We start from the raw sequence: 22,044 nt of genomic DNA, 5'->3' as shown, positions 1-22,044 counted from the left end.
ACTAAACAGATGAAGACTGTTGCGTTATTAGTGAGCTGTTCGGCATTCTGAAATTCAGTCTTTGATGCTAAGTAGTGCTCCATCACATGGTTTCCGCTACATTCATTCTTCCATGGCGGGGCGCCACACCAAAATTCATCCCGCCACGGCTACATTACAGCTTCTCATTCAAAACATTCAGCCGTTTTTTAATAGCGGGTTATAATCGCACCAAAACAAATTAAAAGGTAAGTGAATTATAACAGCGCAAACTTCTCTGTAATCATAGTAATGCTGTGCGTAATTTGTTTAACCCTTTAAAGTGACGTGCTGACTGACTTACTGACAGAGGCCAGCAAACACGACGTAGCTTTCTGTTATGATGAACACAGTTTCCATAATTACACTTTATAGATAAAGGTCTGTGGCTCTGCATATAATGACTTTATCTTGCTGGAATTTATAGCCGTTTCACTTTCATTCAGGACGCAATAATGTCACTATGTAGGTTTAATGGAGACATTCATAAATATTCCTAGCAAATCCAATAAATGTTGGAGACATACTCACTACATAAACGCACTAAATCGCACTTCAGCAGCGTTTATTCGAGAGCGCACAAGAAGATCTGCACTTGAGCAGCGTATATCTGAGGGCGCGCAAGAAGTTTTGTTCACGAACAGAGGAAGTCTGCACTCGAGGACAGAGATTCGCTCGTATTACATGAATGAGATTTTGACTTATAATACTGCAGTCATCATTTGTCAATGAAATAACGCCACAGGTAGATGGTGGATCTGTTTAAAAGGCCCAACAGAGTCTGCCACCACAGCTGGAAAAAATCCTAGAGGAAACACTGCATCATGATAGCTGTCGATAATAATGCTAATTAGTTTAATCAGCACATGATGGTTTAGTTCTCTTTGACTCATTGGATGGAAATGCTGATTTATTCACAATTTTTTGTGTGATGTTCCAGTTTTGCACATGAATCTAATTGGCATCTTTGGATAGAAACCTATTACGGTTTGATGATTGTGTGAAACTCTTCCCACACTAAGTGTGTACACTTTTCTCTGGAAAGATGACTGTAATTTAAAATTCAATGTAATAGTTTTTTATTTTTATTTTTATTTTATTTATTTTGGTATATATATATATATATATATATATATATATATATATATATATATATATATATATATATATATAATTTTTTTTTTTTGCATTTTATTTTTTTATTATTTATTTTAGAAATTTTTTAAGTATTGTATATTATTCTATGTTATAATTTATTTTAAATGTTATTTTAATTTAACAAATGTTGGTGTGTGAAAGTAGACTCTGAAATATCATAAGTTAACATTCTGTACTGTTTGTTGAGTTTTGTATTATAATTAAAATCAATAAAAACAAAGTTGAGAAAAAAATAATCATAAAAAAAATAAAAAAGTGTGTACAATTTCTTTCCAGTGTGAATCCTCTCCTGTTTTTTCAGGCTTACTGACCAACAAAATCTCCAGTGGTAACACTTGTACAGTTTCCCAGTTTCCTTCAAGCTTCCGGGTTTAATAAAACTCTTTCCACACTAATACGAATAAGGCTTCCCATTTGTGTGAACTCCAAGATGTCTCTTCAAACCTGAAGAACTCAAAAATGATTTGCCGCATTGATCACATGTGTGTGGTCTCTCTCCAGTGTGGATTCTCAGGTGCCTGTTAAGGTTTGCCGTTTCTGTGAAACTCTTCCCACAATGAGCACATGTGTACGGTCTCTCTCCAGTGTGCGTCCGCCGATGTCTGTTTAAACTGGACTGTTGAGTAAAACTCTTTCCACACTCAGAGCATGAATGTTGACTATTGACACTTTCCTCCAGCTTCACCATCGGGTCTGAAAGTTAAGTACAGAAAAGAGAAATGTGAAATAGGCAGATGATTAATCAGTGACAGATTAATTTTTTACAATAACATTGCTTTAATGGGAGATTACTCCCCGTTTATGTGTAGTTCACTGGTGATCTGAGACCTTTAGCCAGGACAGATTACTGTGCATATTTTAGATACATGACCATAATTTTTTTTTAAATATAAAGTTTTTTTTTTTAAGAAAAGTTTTGTTGTATTAAAAAGTGCATATATAAAGCTATAATTTCCTTGTTTTTACACATTAAAAAAAATGTGGCTAAGAAATACTTATTTGGTGTGGTCAGAGACAAATTGGGTAAATCCTGAATTTTGAGTCCTGAAAAGTCATGAAATAAAAACTGATTGCACTGTGACACAACCCATTTGCTCATGCACACTGAGCAAGCTCATACACAATACACACTAGATGTTAAATGAATGAGAAGGCATGTGGACACAACACAACATCTAAATCAAGTCATTTTAGCATATCAACATCGAATTTAAGCCAAATAAATTTTCCCAACAAGAAAGGTGTGGCTAGTGAAAATGGCAAGTGGCTAGTAATGTTGGAAATCTACTAGCCACAGTAGCTGGTGATCAAAAAAGTTAATGTCAACCCTGCTGAAAAATCCAGCTTAAACCAGCCTAGGCTGGTTGGCTGGTTTTGGTTGACCAGCCTGGTTTTAAAGGGGTTTTGGCCATTTCCAGGCTGGTTTCCAGCCTGGTCCTAGCTGGTCAGGCTGAAAAATGACCAGAAAAATCCAGCTAAAACCAGCTTGACCAGGCTGGTTTAAGCTGGATATAGCTGATTTTTGCTGGACTCCCAGCTTGGCTAGGCTAGTTTTAGCTGGTCATCTCCCAGCCTGACCAGCTAAGACCAAATGGCTGGAAACTAGCCTCGAAGTGGCCAAAACCCCTCTAAAACCAGCCTGGTCGACCAGCTTAAACCAGCCTAGGCTGGTTGGCTGGTTTTAGCTGGTCGACCAGGCTGGTTTTAGAGGGGTTTTGGCCACTTCGAGGCTGGTTTCCAGCCATTTCCAGCCTGGTCCTAGCTGGTCAGGCTGGAAAATGACCAGCCAAATCCAGCTAAAACCAGCTTGACTAGCCTGGTTTAAGCTGGATATAGCTAGTTTTGGCTGGACTCCCAGCTTGGCTAGGCTGGTTTTAGCTGGTCATCTCCCAGCCTGACCAGCTAAGACCAACTCAGTGGAAAACGAGACTTTACAGATCTTACATAAACAGCTCGTCACACTCTAAAGGCAAAAAATCCTACTAAATCCATACAACCCCTTTAAATGTGTGTCATCAACTACACAATTACCCCTAAATGAGTCGACCTAGGAGTGCTGGATCTTTTACTTACTGTGAAAGTTTTGTGTGTGTCTTCGTAGAGAAGATGATTGTGAGAAGCTCGTCCCACAATCACTGCAGCAATACGGTTTCTCTCCAGTGTGAATCTTCTCGTGTGTTTTCAGGTGTCCTGAGTTATTGAATCTCTTCTCAGGCCGTACTCACACTAGGTACAGTTGCCTCGAACCGGGCCAAAGCACGCTTGTCCCCCCTCCCGTCTCCCCCGACGGCCCGCGCTCACACCATACCGGGCCACGGCACGCTTACGTCATCGCTGCTGCGCTGTTCAGAAGCGCTCTCTATGGCAAGCCTTTTTAGCATTTAAATCTTTGTTCTGACTCCATAAATATATTTAGAGATATCTCTAATTATATTTTGACTAGTCATAATTATAATTCGACTAGTCAGAATAACAATTAGAGATATCTACAATTGCAAATGTACTAGTACGAAATCAGATTGGAGATATCTGCAAATATATTATGACTAGTCATATTCCTCCATTGACTTCCATTGAAAAATATTTGCAGATATCTAAATGAGTTTTGACTCGGCACAATTGTAATTAGAGATATCTCTAACTGAGTTTTTACTAGTCATACATTTGGAGATGTCTTTAATTCGTAATATTTAGAGATATTTACAAATATATTTGAAGATATCTCTAATTAATTTACTAATAGTCGAATTACAGTTGTAGATATCTTGAATTGGATTTTTGACGAGTCAAAACTCAGTTAGAGATATCTGCAAATATTTTTCAATGGAAGTCAATGGAGGAATATGACTAGTCATAATATATTTGCAGATATCTCCAATCTGATTTCGTACTAGTACAATTGTAATTGCAGATATCTCTAATTGTCATTCTGACAAGTCGAATTATAATAATGACTTGTCAAAATATATAATTATATCTCTAAATATATTTATGGATAGTCAGAACAAGGTTTAAATGTTAAAACGGCTTGCCATACGCTCTCATTTAGCAGCACAGTGAAGATTTCTCTAGTTATATCCTTTCAGTCGTTTGTTATGCAGTGACATGCAGTCAAATATTTCGCCAAACAGTCCTTAGGGATGCGGGGACACACAGTCAGATATTTTACCGAACAGATCCGCCACTTTTGGCGCTCATAAACAATCATTAAGCTCTCGTGCTGCAGGAATGAGGAGATCTGCTGAAGGCGCGCAGCTGGCGTGCTGTGAGGAGTTCTCGTCTTTAATAAACTACGGCAGTTTGCGATCACTGAACAGTAAGAATGATTAATAAATCCATATCAAAAAGTCCCTTAAAAGTCACGTCTCGCTTTCGGTTTCGGGCTGTGGCGCGTTTCGCGCTCACACACAAGCGTACCGCGCTCAGGCACACCTCTTCCAACCGGGCCAGGGCCGGCCAAGTGAACCGTGCTTGAGCCCGATTCAACGCACTCACACTTCTCAAACGATCCGGGAAACGGGCCTGGGCACGGTACGGATGGCATAGTGTGAGTAGGCCCTCACAGTATGAACACTTGTACGGTTTCTCTCCAGTGTGGATCGTCTTGTGTATTTTAAAGCGTCCTGAATGACTGAAACTCTTGCCGCAGTGTGAACACGTGTACGGTTTCTCTCCAGTGTGAGTCCTCTGGTGTGTTTTCATGTGTCCTGAATGTCGGAATCTCTTGTCGCAGTGTGAACACTTGTAAGGTCTCTCTCCAGTGTGGATCCTCATGTGATGCTTGAGAATGTGTTTGTCCCTGAAACTCTTTCCACACTGAGTGCAGGTCAAACCTTTAACTGCTGTACTTTCAACTAAAATACTTTGTTCAGTCTCTGATTGAGTTTCTTCTTCACTTTTGACCTGATGTTTCTCCTCATCTTCACTCAGTTCTTCACTCTCCTCCTTCACATCTGAAAATTAAGTAAGTAAGTTAGATTTTAAGAGGCTACTTAACCCCTGCTGTAGTTTGTGGTTTCATACATCACTTACAGTTTGGTCATTTGTAGCAGAGGTGGGGAAAAGTGACACATGGTCAAGTCAGAGTAAAGGCTGATTTATACTTCTGCGTCAAACACCGGCGTATGCTACGGCGTTGACGCATAGCCCTTCGCCGTGGCCGTTGGCGTCGCTGATGTGCACCTCTCAAAAATTGTAACTACGTGTCGCAACGACGCGTAGCGCAAGCTCTGTGATTGGTCGGCTTGGTAGCCCTGACGAGTCTGGGCGGGAACAAGAGCCGCGCAAATAGCGCGAGCTGGACGCGAGCCAAATGGAGCGATTGTTTACAAGTGTGGAGTCCCGTGAAGGAGCTCCTGATGGAAAGTTTTGTTTTGTGTTTACCTCATAGTTAAAGTTGTTGCACGTCAGCCGGTTCCTGCCTCAAAATGAGCGAGTTTGAGCCACTTGTACATCCAGGAAATGTTCAGGAATAGCAAAACAGCAGCGAAGAAACTCGACACAGAGGAGGATTTACACCTCACTGCCAACTAGCGTTGCGGAAGTGTTAAAGGGCACCTAGGTTACCCCTTTTTTCAGATTTAATATAAGTCTTTTACGTCTCTAGAATGTGTATATAAAGTTTCAGATCAAAATACCCATCAGATTTTTCATTATACCTTTTACAAGATGCTGTTTTATACTGATTTCCAGCAGGGGGTGGTTTTGTCGTACTGCACCTTTAAGCCGAGTTCTGCCCGCCTACTGTTTCTACATGCCTCCTCCCTCAGCTGCGTCAGACAACAGACAGACTTAAAGGAAGGAGGTCTCACGTAGCGTTTGTGAGATACTACAGTAAGAACTAACCTTTACTAATCAGTATTGTTAAGCATGAATTGATGAGTCACACACAATATCGTTACAAAGTTAACGCGCGCGCGCGCGCACACACACACACACACACACACACACACACACACACACACACACACACACACACACACACACACACACACACACACACACACACACACACACACACGCAGGCAGGCAGACAGACAGAGTGCTTAGCCTAGTTAAGGCTAACCTCAAGTGTGGATATCTGTTATGTTAATGTACAAAATAAACCTGATTTAACTTCCACAAACCGGGATTGAAGCGTCTTCTTTTATAATTGTTCTGACACGCGGCTGTGCTGATGAAGTAAAGCTGAAGTAAACCGCTGTAATTAATTACACACATACTCTGTTTTAAAACACTTTAAACATGTGAAACTCACTCTTAATCACATGTGATGATGATTGCTGATCCTAGCGAACAGAACAGAGCTTTTATTCCCGGTTGCTTTGCGTATGTCTGCCTGGTCTTGTTGACATATACACGCGACTACCGGAACATGTTAATGCGCGCAGCTGTCAATCAATTCGGTGGGCGGCGGGATCGCACACCTATGTAATGGTGTGATCGATTTGAAAACAGCTCCAATTGGCCGACCCTTTTTTTGTAGTTAAATTGAAAAAAAAGGACTGGGTGTGTTCATATCACCCCAGTATGACGGTCTATACACTATACCAACACACAGATCTGTCCAAACAGCTTGAAAAGTAGATTTTTTACCATAGGTGCCCTTTAATGCAGACCAACAGAGACAGCGCGCAGAAGTATAAATGCACAGCAGAGCGTTGCATGCGTCGTGGGTTACGCCGGTCACTTGACGCGGAAGTATAAACCAGGTTTAAGTCACAGTTCAGACAAATCAAGCTCTTGTCAAGTCAGGGGTTCACTCTAAACAAGTCAAGTTATGCTTTAGATCAGGTCACATTACTTAAAGTGATTACTTTTTTATACATATACATTTTTAAACGGAAAAGATGAGCTTATGTATCTTATTAATATCGCAATAATCTTATGCAAATCTGCTACATAAAATCTGAAAGAAAAATTGTGTCGGTGTCAGTGGTGTAGTGGTTAGTGCGTCGACACATGCACTCCGCTGCTCACAATTCCAGTCTCGCTGTCCTATCCCGATCCTTCTCCTCTCTCTGCTCCCCACACTTTCCTGTCAATACTCTCCACTGTCCTGGCCAAAAAAGTTGAAAACCCCGAAAAAATAATAATAATAATAACAACAAAAATTGTGTCACTTAAAATTAGGATATCCAGTCGAGCATGTCTATTCAAATCTTTTTAATTCAGTTTAGGAACAGTGAAGGCATTTTCATCTTGCATTCTCGTATGACTGAAAATTATGGATTGATGGCATCGGCATCTCCACGTTAGCCTACTATCATGCAGCATAAGCGTGCTGCGAATTTTTAATAAAAAAAATTGTCAATATGAAATATGAGTAACGAAAACTGATGAAGAGCTTAAAGCTTTACAACCTCACTGCTGTGCAGCCTCATTATTGAAGAGTAATGAATAAACACAAACCTATTAGTTTTTCAGTCTCTTCCTGTTTAATTCTGCAGGGTTCTGGATCACTCATCTTCTCACTGTCCTTCAATAAACTCTGTCTTTGCAGATTTCTCTTCTTCCTGATGGTCTGATGCTCGTCTTCACTTGTAGACTAATGGGATTAATCCAGTATTTACAGCTGAAATGGAGGACGAGCTTCTAAATAATAAAGAGAAAAATCAGCTTAATTTTCACTCATTGATGAAATAAATCATAATAAATCAATGTGCCAATTTTCAGATCTGAAGGCATCAGCATAACTTAGGTATAAACAGAAACTATTGACATGAAATAAAGAGATTACTGTAGCATATAAACAGTTTTTCTGCATAGCAATCTATATGGTTAGAACTATGTTGTGCTACAAACTCATATTTTGGTAGATTCCCATTCTTACCCTTCTCATATCATACTTTGCAATATAACAAACACAAACGTGGGACTCAATCTTACGCAGTTTTCCTCTCAGAGCTCCTCACCGCCTGCTGTATTGTTTTGGTCAGCAGACACACAGATAGAGGTTTACTCAATGCAGAAACTAGTCGCAGATTGTCACTTTAATAAACTGTAAAGTGCCGTGTCCCAATTTGCATACTATCCGTCTTAAATAGTATTTGAAAATTGAATTAGCATGTCCCAAATTGTAGTATGTTGAAAAAGTATGCCAAAGGTTCATGGATGGTTTACTATTACCAGTAAACATTTTAAGTGTAGGGGCTCTATTTTAACGATCTAGGCGCAAAGTCTAAAGCACAGGGTGCAAAAGCATTAAGGGCATATCCGAATCCACTTTTGCTGTTTTAAGGATGGAAAAATACTCTATGCACGGTAGCGCATGGTCTAACAGGGTTGAGCTTATTCTCTTAATGAGTTATAGGTGTGAAAAACCAATCAGAGTCTCATCTCCCATTCCCTTTAAGAGCCAGTTGCGTCACTCCATGGCACATTTGCTATTTACATGGCGACTTTGTAAGTGTAAAAACTGAACGCTTCACTAGCAAGAAAACAGTTAAACAGAGCATCTGCAATAAGAGGATAAAGAATGAGCCTTCTCCAATCACCCTTTACTTTCACTTTCTCTTTTTCATAGACCAGGAAACGGTGTTGTACGCACAGGCATTTATTACCCTACATATTTAATTTTGTTTATTAAGCGCAAATATTCGTTTCAAAACTATTTCTAAATTCAGTTGTAATTTCCAGCAAACGAATAAAAGAACAATAATAACGAAGTGTGGTCAAAAAACCGAGTTATATCCAAACACACATCCTGTGCCCTATATGGTCCAAAACATGACAGGTGGACATATTGTTGGGGAAAAGGAATATATATTTTATTATCTTTGTCTCTTTTTCTTTTCAATAAACAATTATTTGTATTGGTCATTTAAAGACATATTGACTGAACTTCTACTGTTGTGTGTGGGATGCTCTGCATACTAATCAGCATTTTTGCAGAAGTAGATAGAGATGAACAGGCCTGATTGTCTAAAAATTGACTTGAGCTAAGCAGCTAGAAACTTCCTGTCAGCAGTATATTTAACACAGAATATGTGCAGTTGAGAAGGGCTTAGACTTTTTAATGTTGTGCAGAGAACTTGTAGAAAGAGAGGGCGTATGTATGGGCTGCAGCCAATGGAGGACTGGAGAATGATTGACATGTGACGAATTCCACTAAGCTCCACCTGTTAATTTCAGCTGCCTATATAAGTCGAGGTCAGGAAATGAAAGTTGTTGCGCAACTCCTGAATGTACCTCTTGCATTGCATTGAGGATAACAGAATTCTGTAAATCAAATATTCATTTGTATCCAACAAATTGCTTATATGTAAAAGGTTGAAGAAAAAACTCTCCTGACCTTTTATTGAACATGCATGGAAGGCCACTGGAAAACATTTAAATCACGTTTTCTGAGTTATATTTCATCTTCAACAACAATACTGAAATATGAAGACGTGTTTGGACATTAACGTCTGAATGCAGAATTATCCAAAGACAAGTGATTTCTCTGCATGAAAGACTCGTGGATGGGAGATTAATCTGCTGCTGCTTCTCAAATAAGATATGAAATTAAATATGACAGAAATGTCGATGACTGACAGGGCTTATAAGTAAGCAACACGGCGATCTGTAAACGAGGAAGTAGCGTTTCAAAGCTTGCGTACTCTTCTGTTACACACTCGAAAGTATATATTTTCCATCACAAAAAAGTACATACTTTTAGGGCGCAGTATGCGCACGCGATTGAGACGCTGCGCGTGTTTATTGTTGTTTAAACACGAGGAAACAGCGCGCACGACTCACCTCAGCTCTGAAGACTCGACGCTGAATGAACGCGTCAGTGCTGACGTCATCACGGCGAGGCGGGCGCAAAGGAGGATCGTATACAAACGCGCCAAATTAACTATTGAAAAGCCAAAACATTTGCTAATCAGGACGAAAATCTTAATCATGAGTGAGGTGTAAGACTGCTTACGTGATCCTTCATGCTGACAGATATACCAGTGTAACAAAATGATCTTTTTTTCCTGAAGTCAGAGCCCATAGGGCGGTCACTTTCACTTTCGGTTTGAGCGTCAGTTCAGCTTGCTTCCAACTAACTTACTATAAACAAACGTTATTAACACACTATTAAAAGATGATTAATAAAAAAGTAACATTTAAAAATGTCTACTTTAAGCTAATAACAATAAAATAATGAACATATATTCATCGCTGGTATCCAGTTTCAGAAATCACACAAAACAAGTTCAATAAATCTTCGTTTTTATCTTAAAACTGTGAAGTTTCTCTTTCCTGAACAGACACAAACTGAACATGCTGAAAAACCTCTAATGAATTAAATTGAGCAATCACAGGTGATGAATATGCATAATTCAGCATGATATAAAAACATAAGCGTTGCATTTTGATAATTTGCATAATAACATAATCACAACATGAAGCAAAATGACTGAAAGGTCTACAATAATAAAAGCTTCAGATGAGGAACTCCATCTATAAGCTGATGTGAATCAACGAATCATAAACTGCGACGGAAACACAATTACAGATTAAACTCCAGCATGCGCATCAAAGAGATGTAATGTGATTTAGTTTGAACAGATCATGTGATGATAAATGTGTGTGATTGGACGCATTAATGGACAAACCACATTGTAAAACATCTGAAATGTTGTTTTGGTCTTTCTAAAACGCCTCAGCCAAAGTCTGTCATCATTGTATTATTATTACCTCCAGAACTCTTTGAGTTGCTGCATAAATCTACATTTTCTGTCTGATATTTGCTCCAGTTTATCAGGGAGTACCATTTCGTTCTCTTTGACTCGTTGGATGGAAACGCTGCTTTATTCATAAATGTTTTATGCGACGTTCCAGTTTCGCACATGAATCTAATTTGCATCTTTGGATAAAACAGGGCTGGTTTTCTCTCCAGTGTGAGTCCTTTTGTGTTTTTTAGGCTTACATACTTGTATGGCTTCTCACTAGTGTGAATGACCTGGGGTCATTTCAAGCTTCCAGGTTTAATAAAACTCTTTCTGCACTAACACGAATAAGGCTTCCCATATGTATGAACTCCAAGATGTCTTATCAGACCTGAAGAACTCAAAAATGATTTGCCGCACTTATTACATTTGTGTGGTCTCTCTCCAGTGTGGATTCTCAGGTGCCTGTGAAGGTTTGCTGATTGTGTGAAACTCTTCCCACAGTGAGTACATGTGTACGGTCTCTCTCCAGTGTGCGTCCGCTGATGTGTGTTTAAACTGGATTGTTGCGTAAAAATCTTTCCGCACAAAGAGCACAGATATTGACAAGTGACACTTTCCTCCTTCTTCACCATTGGGCCTGAAAATTAAGTACAGAAAAGAGAAATGTGATATAGGATTGCATATGCTTATTCAGTGACAGATCAATTGTCAATCAGCATTTAATCAATGGTCAATTATTTTATGAAGTTATTCCCACTTTCCGAGTCGGTCTCTTGACATCACATGTGGGAGACGCTTTAAACCCCACTGTGTGGACAAAAACACACCCTGTATACGGATGACTGCACTTCACCTCTGTCAAGCACCTGAAGTTTGCAGACGACACCACATTTATCTGCCTCATTCAGGACGATGACAAGTCTGCCTACAGACAGGAGGTTGAGGAGCTGGCTGTCCGGTGCAATCACAACAACCTGAAGCTGAACACACTCAAAACAGCGGAGATGATAGTGGACTTCAGGAGAAACGCCCTTGCTGTCCCCCACTGACCATCATGGTCAGCATTGTAGAGTCATTAAGGTTCCTAGGCACCACCATCTCTCAGGACCTAAAGTGGGACTCTCCATTGTCAAAAAAGCTCAACAAAGGCTGTAATTCCTTCGTCACCCTTCAAAAGGAGCAACTGAAACTGTTCAACACCTCCCATCATTGAATCAGTCCTGTGCACGTCACTAACTGTCTGGTTTAGCTCAGCTTCTAAATCCGACCTCCGAAGACTAGGTCGAATAGTTCGTAATGCTGAGCAAATGACTGGTACAACCCTCCCTACTCCCCAAGAACTGTACTTATCCAGAGCGAGCAGAAGGGCTGCCAAAATCACTCAGGACTCCTCATACCCAGCGCTCTGTGAACTTTTACCTTCAGGTCAATGCTACAGAGTACTGCGCACCAGAACAGCCAGACATAGAATGAAGTCATTCAGGTTGCTGGGCACCACCATCTCTCAGGACCTTGAGTCGGACACTCACATTGACTCCGTTGTCAAAAAAGCTCAACAAATGCTGTACTTCTTTTGTCAGCTGAGGAAGGTCAACCTTCCAAAGGAGCTGCTGAAACAGTTCTACACCTCCATCATTGAATCAGCCCTGTGCACGTCAATAACTGTCTGGTTTAGCTCAGCTACCAAATCCGACTTCCGAAGACTACGTCAAATAGTTTGGACTGCTGAGCAAATGACTGGTACTACTCTCTCTACTCTCCAAGAACTGTACTTATACAGACCGAGAAGAAAGGCTGCCAAAATCACTCTGGATGCCTCACATCCAGCACTCTGTGAACTTTTAATTTCAGGTCGACGCTACAAAGCCTTGCGCGCCAGAACAGCCCGGCCCTGAAAAGAGTCATTCAGGTTCTATTCAGGTTATCTCTTAGGACCTGAAGTCAGACACTCACATTGACTCCATTGACAAAAAAAGCTAAACAAAGGCTGTAATTCCTTTGTCAACCTTCCAAAGGAGCAACTGAAACAGTTCTTTACCTCCATCATTGAATCAGCCCTGTGCACGTCAATAACTGTCTGGTTTTGCTCAGCTACCAAATCTGACCTCCAAAGACTATGTTAAACAGTTCGTACTGCTGAGTGAATCACTGGTACAACCCTCCCTACTCCCCAAGAACTGTACTTATCCAGAGCGAGTAGAAGGGCTGCCAAAATCACTCAGGACTCCTCATACCCAGCGCTCTGTGAACTTTTACCTTCAGGTCGACGCTACAGAGCACTGCGCACCAGAACAGTCCGACACAGAATGGAATCATTCAGGTTCCTGGGCACCACCATCTCTCAGGACCTGAAGTGGGACTCTCACATTGACTCCATTGTCAAAAAAGGCTCAACAAATGCTGTACTTTCTTTCATCAGCTGAGGAAGTTCAACCTTTCAAAGGAGCTGCTGAAACAGCTTTACACCTCCATCATTGAATCAGCCCTGTGCACATCACCAACTGTCTGAGTTAGCTTAGCTACCAAATCCGACCTTCGAAGACTATATCGAATAGTTCGGACTGCTGAGCAAACCATTGGTACTACTCTCTAAGAACTGTACTTATCCAGAGCGAGCAGTAGGGCTGCCAAAATCACTTTGGACTCCTCACACCCAGCACTCTGTGAACTTTTACCTTCTGGTCGACGCTTACGAACACTACACAGCAGAACAGCCCAACACAGAAACAGTTCTTGCCTTAGGCAATCCATCCCATTAACACTTGATGATAGTATTTGTAAAACAATGATAACTACTTGCTATACACATATACACTTATTTAAAAACGCACTTTACATGCCAATTTGCACATAACAGCTGCACATATAACATTGTATATAGCTCTACATACACTTCTCTATTTGTATATGTGCATTCACTACTTCTGTTTTTAAAATATATTACTTGTCTCTGTCATTCTGTTGCACTGTAGAAGCTCTGTCACCAAAACAAATTACTTATATGTGTGAACATACCTGGCAATAAAGCTCTCAACAATGAACTGCTCAGTAAAAACAAGACATTAGTCACACTCCAAAGACAAAGGAAAACATCAAATCAAATAATACGACTCCTTTAAACGCGTGTCATCAACCACATAATTACCCTAAATAACATGACCAAGAAGAGCTGGGACGTTCACTTACTGTGAAATTTTTTTGTGTGTCTTCGTAGAGAAGATAAATGTCGTGAACTCTTCCCACATTCAGTGCAGCGATACGGTTTCTCTGCAGAGTGAATATTCTCGTGCAATTTCAGGTTTCCTGGATTACTGAATCTCTTCTCGCAGTGTGAACACTTGTACGGTTTCTCTCCAGTGTGGATCATCTTGTGTATTTTAAAGCGTCCTGAACGGCTGAAACTCTTGCCGCAGTGTGAACACGTGTACGGTTTCTCTGCAGAGTGAATATTCTCGTGTAATTTCAGGTTTCCTGGATTACTGAATCTCTTCTCACAGTGTGAACACTTGTACGGTTTCTCTCCAGTGTGAGTCCTCTCGTGTATTTTAAAGCGTCCTGAACGACTGAAACTCTTGCCGCAGATTGAACACTTGTAAGGTTTCTCTACAGTGTGAGACCTTTCGTGTGTTTTCAGGTTTCCTGAATTACTGGATTTCTTTTCAGTGTGGATCCTCATGTGATTATTCAGAGATTTTTTACTCTTGAAACTCTTTCCACACTGAGTGCAGGTCAAACCTGTAACTGCTGTTCTTTCCGCTAACATACTATGTTCAGTCTCTGATTGAGTTTCTTCTTCACTCTTGACATGATGTTTCTCCTCATCTTCACTCAGTTCTTCACTCTCCTCCTTTACCATCACATCTGAAAATTAGGTAAACAAGTAAAATTTTAAGAGGTTAGTCAACCCCTGCTGCAGTTTCACACATCACTCACAGTTTGGTAATTTATAGCAGAGATGGGGAAAAGTGACACATGGTCAAGTCCGAGCAAGTCTCAGGTCACAGTTCAGACAAATCAAGTCCAAATCAAGTCAGGGGTTTACTCTAAACAAGTCAAGTCAAGTCCTGACAAGCTTTAGGTCAAGTCGAATTATGCCGAGTTCAGACTGCATGATTTTCCAAGTAGTCGTGTCACAGATGTTTTCACACTGCTTGACTATCTGGGCCAGCGTTTCGTCGCTGCTTTGTTTACACTGCAAAATGTATCGGCGACAGGGGCTTTCACATTGCATGACTTTACTATAGGAAGAATCACAGACAACTTCGTCCAAACTACGTCTCACAGCCAAAAACACGTCGTATATCTTTTGTTATTGACTACATAATGAGAAAGAAGCCTTTAATGGGGAAGAAAATGTGCATATTTGTTCACCTGTGTTTAAAGGGAATTAGCCATTTCTTCTCAACTTAAGTTGATAATAAACTAATTTCTTTCTGAATGAAACGTCAAATAGACACGGGTGCTCCTGAGTCCTGTCAAACCTCCACTAGTTTTTCCTCCATTTTCGTGGGTCCAAATAAACTGAAAAAGAGCGCTGTTAACTTCTCCCCCAGCCTCCCGCTGGCCTGCAGCAGGTATACACACACGCACACACAAGTGAATGCTGCTCTCTCATTAGCTGTAGGCGATCGCTGATGTTATTTTCAGTCAAAACTCACACGGCATGATTTGAATCGCCGTCAGCTCCAGATATTCAGCACACCAAATATCTCACAGGCATCGGCGACTCATCTGCGATTCTCTCAGATCTCAGCGTCTTTGATAGTTCATACTGTGTGATTGTCATTACGTGCACGAGCAGCGATTTGCCTGTGATTTCAGGCATTTGTCGGCGATTTCTCAAAACCTGTCGACTAGCCAAAATAGGGGCTAAAATCGCGCAGTCTGAACTAGGCATTACTTAAAGTGATTACTTTTAATACAAATTAATTTCTAAACTTAAAAAATTAACGTATGTATTTTAATAATAACGCAATTAATTATTTGCATATCTGCTACATTAAAATCTGAAAGAAAAAGTAATTGTGTGACTTAAAATGTTAGGATATCCAGTCAAACATGTCTATTTAAGTCTGTTTAATTCAATTTAGGAACAGTGAAGGCATTTTCTCCTCGTTCATTTTCGTCCTGCATCTTCACACGACTGATGAATGATGGAGTGATTGCATCAGCATCTCTATGTTAGCCTACTATCATGCGGCATAAGCGTGCTGCTATTCAGCTTCCACATGAAATGTTAGTCCACACAAACACTTGAAAATGAGCACTGATTATCTGATCTTTGTTTTCAAATTCAATTGTGGACGCAATGCCATTTTAAATAAAAAAAAAATGTAAACAATATAAAAGGGTAATATGAAAAAGAACGAAAACAGATGTAGAGCTTAAAGCTTTACAACCTGCCTGCTTCATTAGTGAAGAGTAAGGGGTCGATCACACCAAACACGCTTTCACGTTCCATAAACAGCCCCTCACTGACTTTTTTGCTGACAAGCAAGCAATTTTATGTCTCTAGGCAACTAATGAATCAGCTCGGTATTGTGCGAGTGTTGCTGTTGATATTAATATAAACTTTAATATTTAATAATATCTGGGTGACGCAACGCAGTAGGTAATGCTGTGGTCTCACAGCAGAAAGGTTGCTAGTTTGAGCCTCGGCTGGGTCAGCCGTTTCTGGGCGTTTCTGTATGGAGTTTGCATGTTCTCCCCCTGTTCGCATGGGTTTCCCCCACAGTAAAAAGACATGTGGTACAGGTGAATTGGGTAAGCTAAAATTGTCCGTAGTGTATGTGTGTGAATGAGTGTGTATTGGTGTTTCCTAATAATGGGTTGCAGCTGAAAGGGCATCCACTGCGTAAAACATATGCCGGTAAAGTTGGCGGTTCATTCCACTGTGGGGACCCCAGATTAATAAAGGGACTAAGTAGAAAACAAAAATGAATGAATGAATTTAATAATATTGTGATATTCAAGATTTGTGAAGCCCTACAGCTCTGTATAACTCAAAACAGCAAACCGCGAGTTTCTCTTCCATCTTCAAAAGTCTCTGTTGTTGTCTTGACAACACAAACACTGCAGGTGCCTCAACGAAAACCCCACCGCTGGTCAAAGAGCATAGAATCACCAAGAGGTGACACTCTAGTGCGATTTGGGAAACAGCCACTAGATGGCGCGGCGGCCATTTTGAAATGAAAGTTCAATAGAACAACAGCATATAATAAGTCTGTAAAATAAACTATTAAAAGTGCTGATGATTGTGATAATAAGTGCTGTATTGTCATCTTTCAAGTTGCATCCCAGCTTTAATGTGCTTTTTAAATAAATAAATAAAAAACAAAGCAGCTGCTTGCCATCGCAACAGCCATAAGATCCAATGGACAGCCGATCACTTTCACTTTCACTTTCCTTTTGGTCATTCTATGCAAGGGCCAGGGGTGGCCAACCCTGTTCATGCAGATTTCAGTTGCAACCCATATCAAACACACCTGCCTGTAATTATCATGTGGTGTTCAGGTCCTAATTAATTAGTTCAGGTGTGTTTGATATGGGTAGCAACTGAAATCTGCAGGAAGGTGGCTCTTCAGGAACAGGGTTGGCCACCCCTGATCTATTCTCTTTGCTCTGGTTTCATTTGATTAGAGAATGAAAAAGACACGAGTGACATAACGTGATTTTTCCGCTCAGAGTTGACTTTTTTCAACTGTGAGCGCACATTGCGCAAGGGCAAAAACACAAGGCGCAGCAGGCAGTTAAAAAGCAAGGCACGCAGGGCGCATGAGCAGCGTGTAAAATGTCTGCGGCCGTTTGTAAATCATTTTAAAAAGGCGGCTCTCAACACAAAAAGTGCATTCATGTGATTGGCCCCTAACAAATAAACACAAACCTATTAATTGTTCAGTCTCTTCCTGTTTAATTTTGCAGGGTTCTGGATCACTCATCTTTGTCTTTGCAGATTTCTCTTCTTCCTGATGGTCTGATGTTCGTCTTCACTTGTAGACTGATGGGAATATTCCAGTATTTACAGCTGAACTGAAGGAGGACGAGCTGCAAAATAATAAAGAAAACAATCAGCTTAATTATGAAACATCATTATTAAACAATGTGCCAATTTGTACAGAAATTAGAGCGCTAACACCAATGATATACACAAATTTATGAATATTTTGTGCTACAAACTGTTGTAAAATAGGAATCATTTTTTATTATTTTTGTCTGTTTTTCTTTTAATCAAACAATTATTTGTATTGGTCATGTAAGGGTCATATATTAACTGAACTTCTACTGTTGTGTGTGAGTGCTGTGCATACTAATTAGCATTCTTGCAGAAGTAGATAGATGCGGGTCCAAAATTAAATTCAGCTCTGCAGAAACTTCCTGTCTGAAGAGAGGTGTTAAAACTGAACACAGAGCACAGAAAGTTGTATGCTTTTTTTTGTTGTGCAGAGAATTCGTAGAAAAACAGGAAGTATGTCTAAGGTGCGGCCAATGGAGGACTGAACAATTACTGACAAATGACGTTAAACCAGAACTCCACCTGTTAATATCAGTTGTGTATATATGCTGGAGTCAGGAAATGTATGTTAGTTGTGAACCTCTTGAATGTAATTCTTGTGTTGCATTGGGGTAATGTAACCCAGAGCTCTGTCACTCTGTCATCCAATTATTCATTTGTATCTAATAAATTACTAATATTTTTGGCATGGAAGAAAACCCTCTCCAGACCTTTTCTTATTGAACATGCATGGAATTGGCTTGATATTCCAACAAAACCCATTCTTACCCTTCTCACATAATACTTTGCCAATTGCCATATAACAAACACAAACGTGGAATAAATTCCTACACGTATCGTCCTCTCAGAGCTCCTCTCTGCCTGCTGTATAGTTTTGGTCAGCAGACACACAGATAGAGGTGAACTCAATGCAGAAACTAGTCGCAGATTGTCGCTTTAATAAACTGTAAAGCACACGTCTCAAACTCAATTCCTGGAGGGCCGCAGCTCTGCAGTCTTTCTTCAACCCTAATCAAACACAGCTGATCCAACTAATGAAGGCGTTCAAGACTACTAGAGACTATTAAGCAGGTGCGAGTTGGAAGTGGTTGGAGCTAAACTATGCAGAGCTGCGGCCCTCCAGGAATTGAGTTTGAGACCATTGATGTAAAGAGTGTTGGAAAAAAGGAATTTATTTTTATTACTTTTGTGTCTTTATTTTTTTATTAGAAAAATGTTTAGGCTAGCAACAGATTAATCAACCTTTCCTATTGTATTAGAACACATCTTGACCTGACACACTTCCTCTTTTTTACTGTGCTGCATACTTTTAAAAGGAACATGCTGACAAGTGGAAAAAGCAGAATAAGAATAAGTGTGGGGGCCTTTGTTTAACACAAAGTCTAGACATGTCACAAGTTGTCATGAGGCTTGTAGAAGTTGTGAAATATATTGAGGATGCACATAATTGTTCAGTTCTGGTATGCAGAGAAGGGTTGCAGAAAGAGGAAGTATGTCTTGGTTACAAGAGCCAAGGGACTGCAGAATGACTGATAAGTGACGTTACACCAAAACTCCACCTGTTAATATCAGTTGTGTGTTGGATGCTGGAGTCAGGAAATGTAAGCGAGTTGTGAACCTCTTGAATGTAATTGTTGTGTTGCATTGGGGTAACGTAACCCAGAACTCTGTCATTCAATTATTCATTTGTATCTAATAAATTACTAATATTTTTTGGCATTGAAAAAAACCCTCTACTGACCTTTTCTTATTAAACACGCATGAAATTGAGGAAGATATTCCAACAAGAGTTGCTGCGTCCCATTTCACATACTATTGTTTGAATATATAGCCAAATCCATGCATGTTCAATAAGAAAAGGTCAGTAGAGGGTTTTTTTAATGGCAAAAAATTTTGTAATTTATTAGATACAAATGAATAAATAGATGACAGAGCTCTGGGTTACGTTACCCCAATGCAATACAAGAGTTACATCTAAGAGGTTCGCAACTAATATACATTTCCTGACTCCAGCATATATACACAACTGATATTAACAGGTGGAGTTCTGGTTTAACCTCATTTGTCAGTAATTGTTCAGTTCTCCATTGGCCGCACCTTAGACATACTTCCTCTTTTTTTACGAATTCTCTGCACAACAAAAAAGCATACAACTTTCTGTGCTCTGTGTTCAGTTTTAACACCTCTCTTCAGACAGGAAGTTTCTGCAGAGCTGAATTTAATTTTGGACCCGCATCTATCTACTTCTGCAAAAATGCTAATTAGTACGCACAGCACTCACACACAACAGTAGAAGTTCAGTTAATATATGACCCTTACATGACCAATACAAATAATTGTTTATTGAAAAGAAAAAGAAACAAAAATAATAAAAAAATTATTCCTATTTTCCAACAGTTGCTGCGTCCCATTTCATAAACTATCCATCCTAAATAGTATTTGAAAATAGAATTAGTATGTGTCATATAGGGATGCACCGATCCCAATATTTGTATTGGACATTGGTTCGATACCGCATATTTTTGCTGGATCAGGTGTCGGCCAGCTGGTACTGATCCAAATCCGATCTTGCTCTTCAAGTTGGCCTACCTGAAAATTTTGATTTAGCAAAGTCTTAATAATACACAAGACAGATGCTCAACGCACTGATTTCCGGCCTTTTTTGCTGCTGTTTTGGAATGAAAGTGTTTGCAGATACCGCAGTGTGTGTTAGTGATGCATCAAGTGCTTCATTCACGCACTGGCTGCGCAGACACTATGTGCGCAACAATGTGCGTAAAATTATTCTGTAATATTAAAAGTTTCTGTTCTCTCATCCTTCCGACTGGGTTCATCATTTTGAAGGGAATACTCTTAGTGCTGTGAATAGTTTTTAAAGCCTGGCTCTTTGTGGTCAAAGTAGTTGATTAAATCAAATGAATGAAAGTGAAACTGACAGGCACAATATGGATTGTCATTAACAGAAAATTATTTAGCCTTATTATAATTGTATTAATACTTTATTTAACAGACCTGTTTGTGTTATGATTAGGGTCATAAGTAGTATCGGGATTGGATCGGTTCCAAAGAAATCATTTTGTGCATCCCTAGTACCATATTGGAAAAGAGCATGCCAAATGTTCCTGGATGGTTTACTAGTTTCAGCTAAAAATTTTGAGTGTAGAACAGTCCTTACTCTAAGCGCTGATATTGCCGACAGTATATTGTGCGTTGGGCGTGAATTAGATTAGAACTACAAACGCGGTTGAAAAGTGTAAATAAACTACAAACATGGTGGACGCGCGAGACCAACCATAGAGAGAGAAGTAGAGGAAGTAGAGAGGCTTCGGTAAAGATGTTTGTATGATTGTTCATTAATATCTAGCCCACTGGAAAATATTTAAATCTACATTCATTTAGAATTAAACTTTCTGTTATATTTCATCTGCAACAACAATACTGAAGTTATCTAAAGACGTGTTTGGACATTAACGTCTGCATGCAGAATTATCCAAAGACATGAGGAGATTTCTCTCCATGAAAGACTCGTAAATGGGAGATTAACCTGCTGCTGCTTCTCAAATAAGATATTAAATTAAACATGACAGAAATGTGGCTGACAGGGCTTATAAGCAACAGCGATCTGTAAAAGAGGAAGTAGCTTTTCAAAGCTAGCGTACTCTTTTGTTACACACTCGAAAGTAGATATTTTCCTTCACAAAAAAGTACATACTTTTAGGGCGTAGTTTAAGTACTCGAGGTAGGACGCTGCGTATTTTATTGTTGTTTAAACACGAAGGAAAAGCGTGAAAGACTCACCTCAGCTCTGAAGACTCGACGCTGAATGACCGCGTCAGTGTTGACGTCATCACGGCGAGGAAGCAACGGAGGAACGTAAACAAACGCGCCAAATCAACTGTTGAGAAGCCAAAACATTTGATAATGAGGACAAAAACCTTAATCGTGAGGTAAAATACTGTTTATTTGGCACTTTAAAAGTAGCTAAATTTGAAACATTTGTGATCATTCATCTGACAGACATGACAGTGTAAAATTAAATGATCTTTTCCTGAAGTAACTACTAAATTTTAGGAAATAAACAGTTTTAACAAAATATTGAAAGATGGCTAATAAAAAGTAACATTTAAACATGTATGCTAGGTCATAATAATGAAATAATATATCACTGTTGGTATCCAGTTTCAAAAATCATAAGGATTAAGTTTAATAAAT

At 39.7% G+C, this 22,044-nt stretch overlaps 1 protein-coding gene across 1 annotated transcript; it reads right to left on the bottom strand.

The window, feature by feature from the left end:
- Window positions 1–4,377: 4,377 nt before the first annotated feature.
- Window positions 4,378–17,866, bottom strand: LOC101882596 (uncharacterized). Its single transcript, XM_073936765.1, has 6 exons — window positions 17,704–17,866; window positions 14,007–14,681; window positions 11,161–11,457; window positions 9,583–9,584; window positions 7,588–7,723; window positions 4,378–5,129 (listed from the first exon to the last, which is right to left on the bottom strand). Exons 1-6 carry the CDS (start codon window positions 17,756–17,758, stop codon window positions 4,483–4,485), a joined length of 1,812 nt encoding a protein of 603 aa, XP_073792866.1. The 5' UTR covers window positions 17,759–17,866; the 3' UTR covers window positions 4,378–4,482.
- Between the last annotated feature and the right edge of the window lie 4,178 nt (window positions 17,867–22,044).

This window comes from Danio rerio, chromosome 22 (genome assembly GCF_049306965.1).
Source record: "Danio rerio strain Tuebingen ecotype United States chromosome 22, GRCz12tu, whole genome shotgun sequence".
Taxonomy (NCBI): domain Eukaryota; kingdom Metazoa; phylum Chordata; class Actinopteri; order Cypriniformes; family Danionidae; genus Danio; species Danio rerio.
Note: the sequence above shows the minus strand (reverse complement) of the source record. Positions and strands in the feature narration are given on the sequence as shown.

Coding starts and splice junctions, on each gene's coding strand:
- LOC101882596 (XM_073936765.1), bottom strand. CDS start 17,758: ATGAGTGATCCAGAACCCTGCAAAATTAAACAGGAAGAGACTGAACAA. Junction 11,458..14,006: donor ACACACAAAAAAATTTCACA/GTAAGTGAACGT, acceptor CTTAATTTTCAG/GCCCAATGGTGAAGAAGGAG. Junction 5,130..7,587: donor AGAGACTGAAAAACTAATAG/GTTTGTGTTTAT, acceptor CTTAATTTTCAG/ATGTGAAGGAGGAGAGTGAA.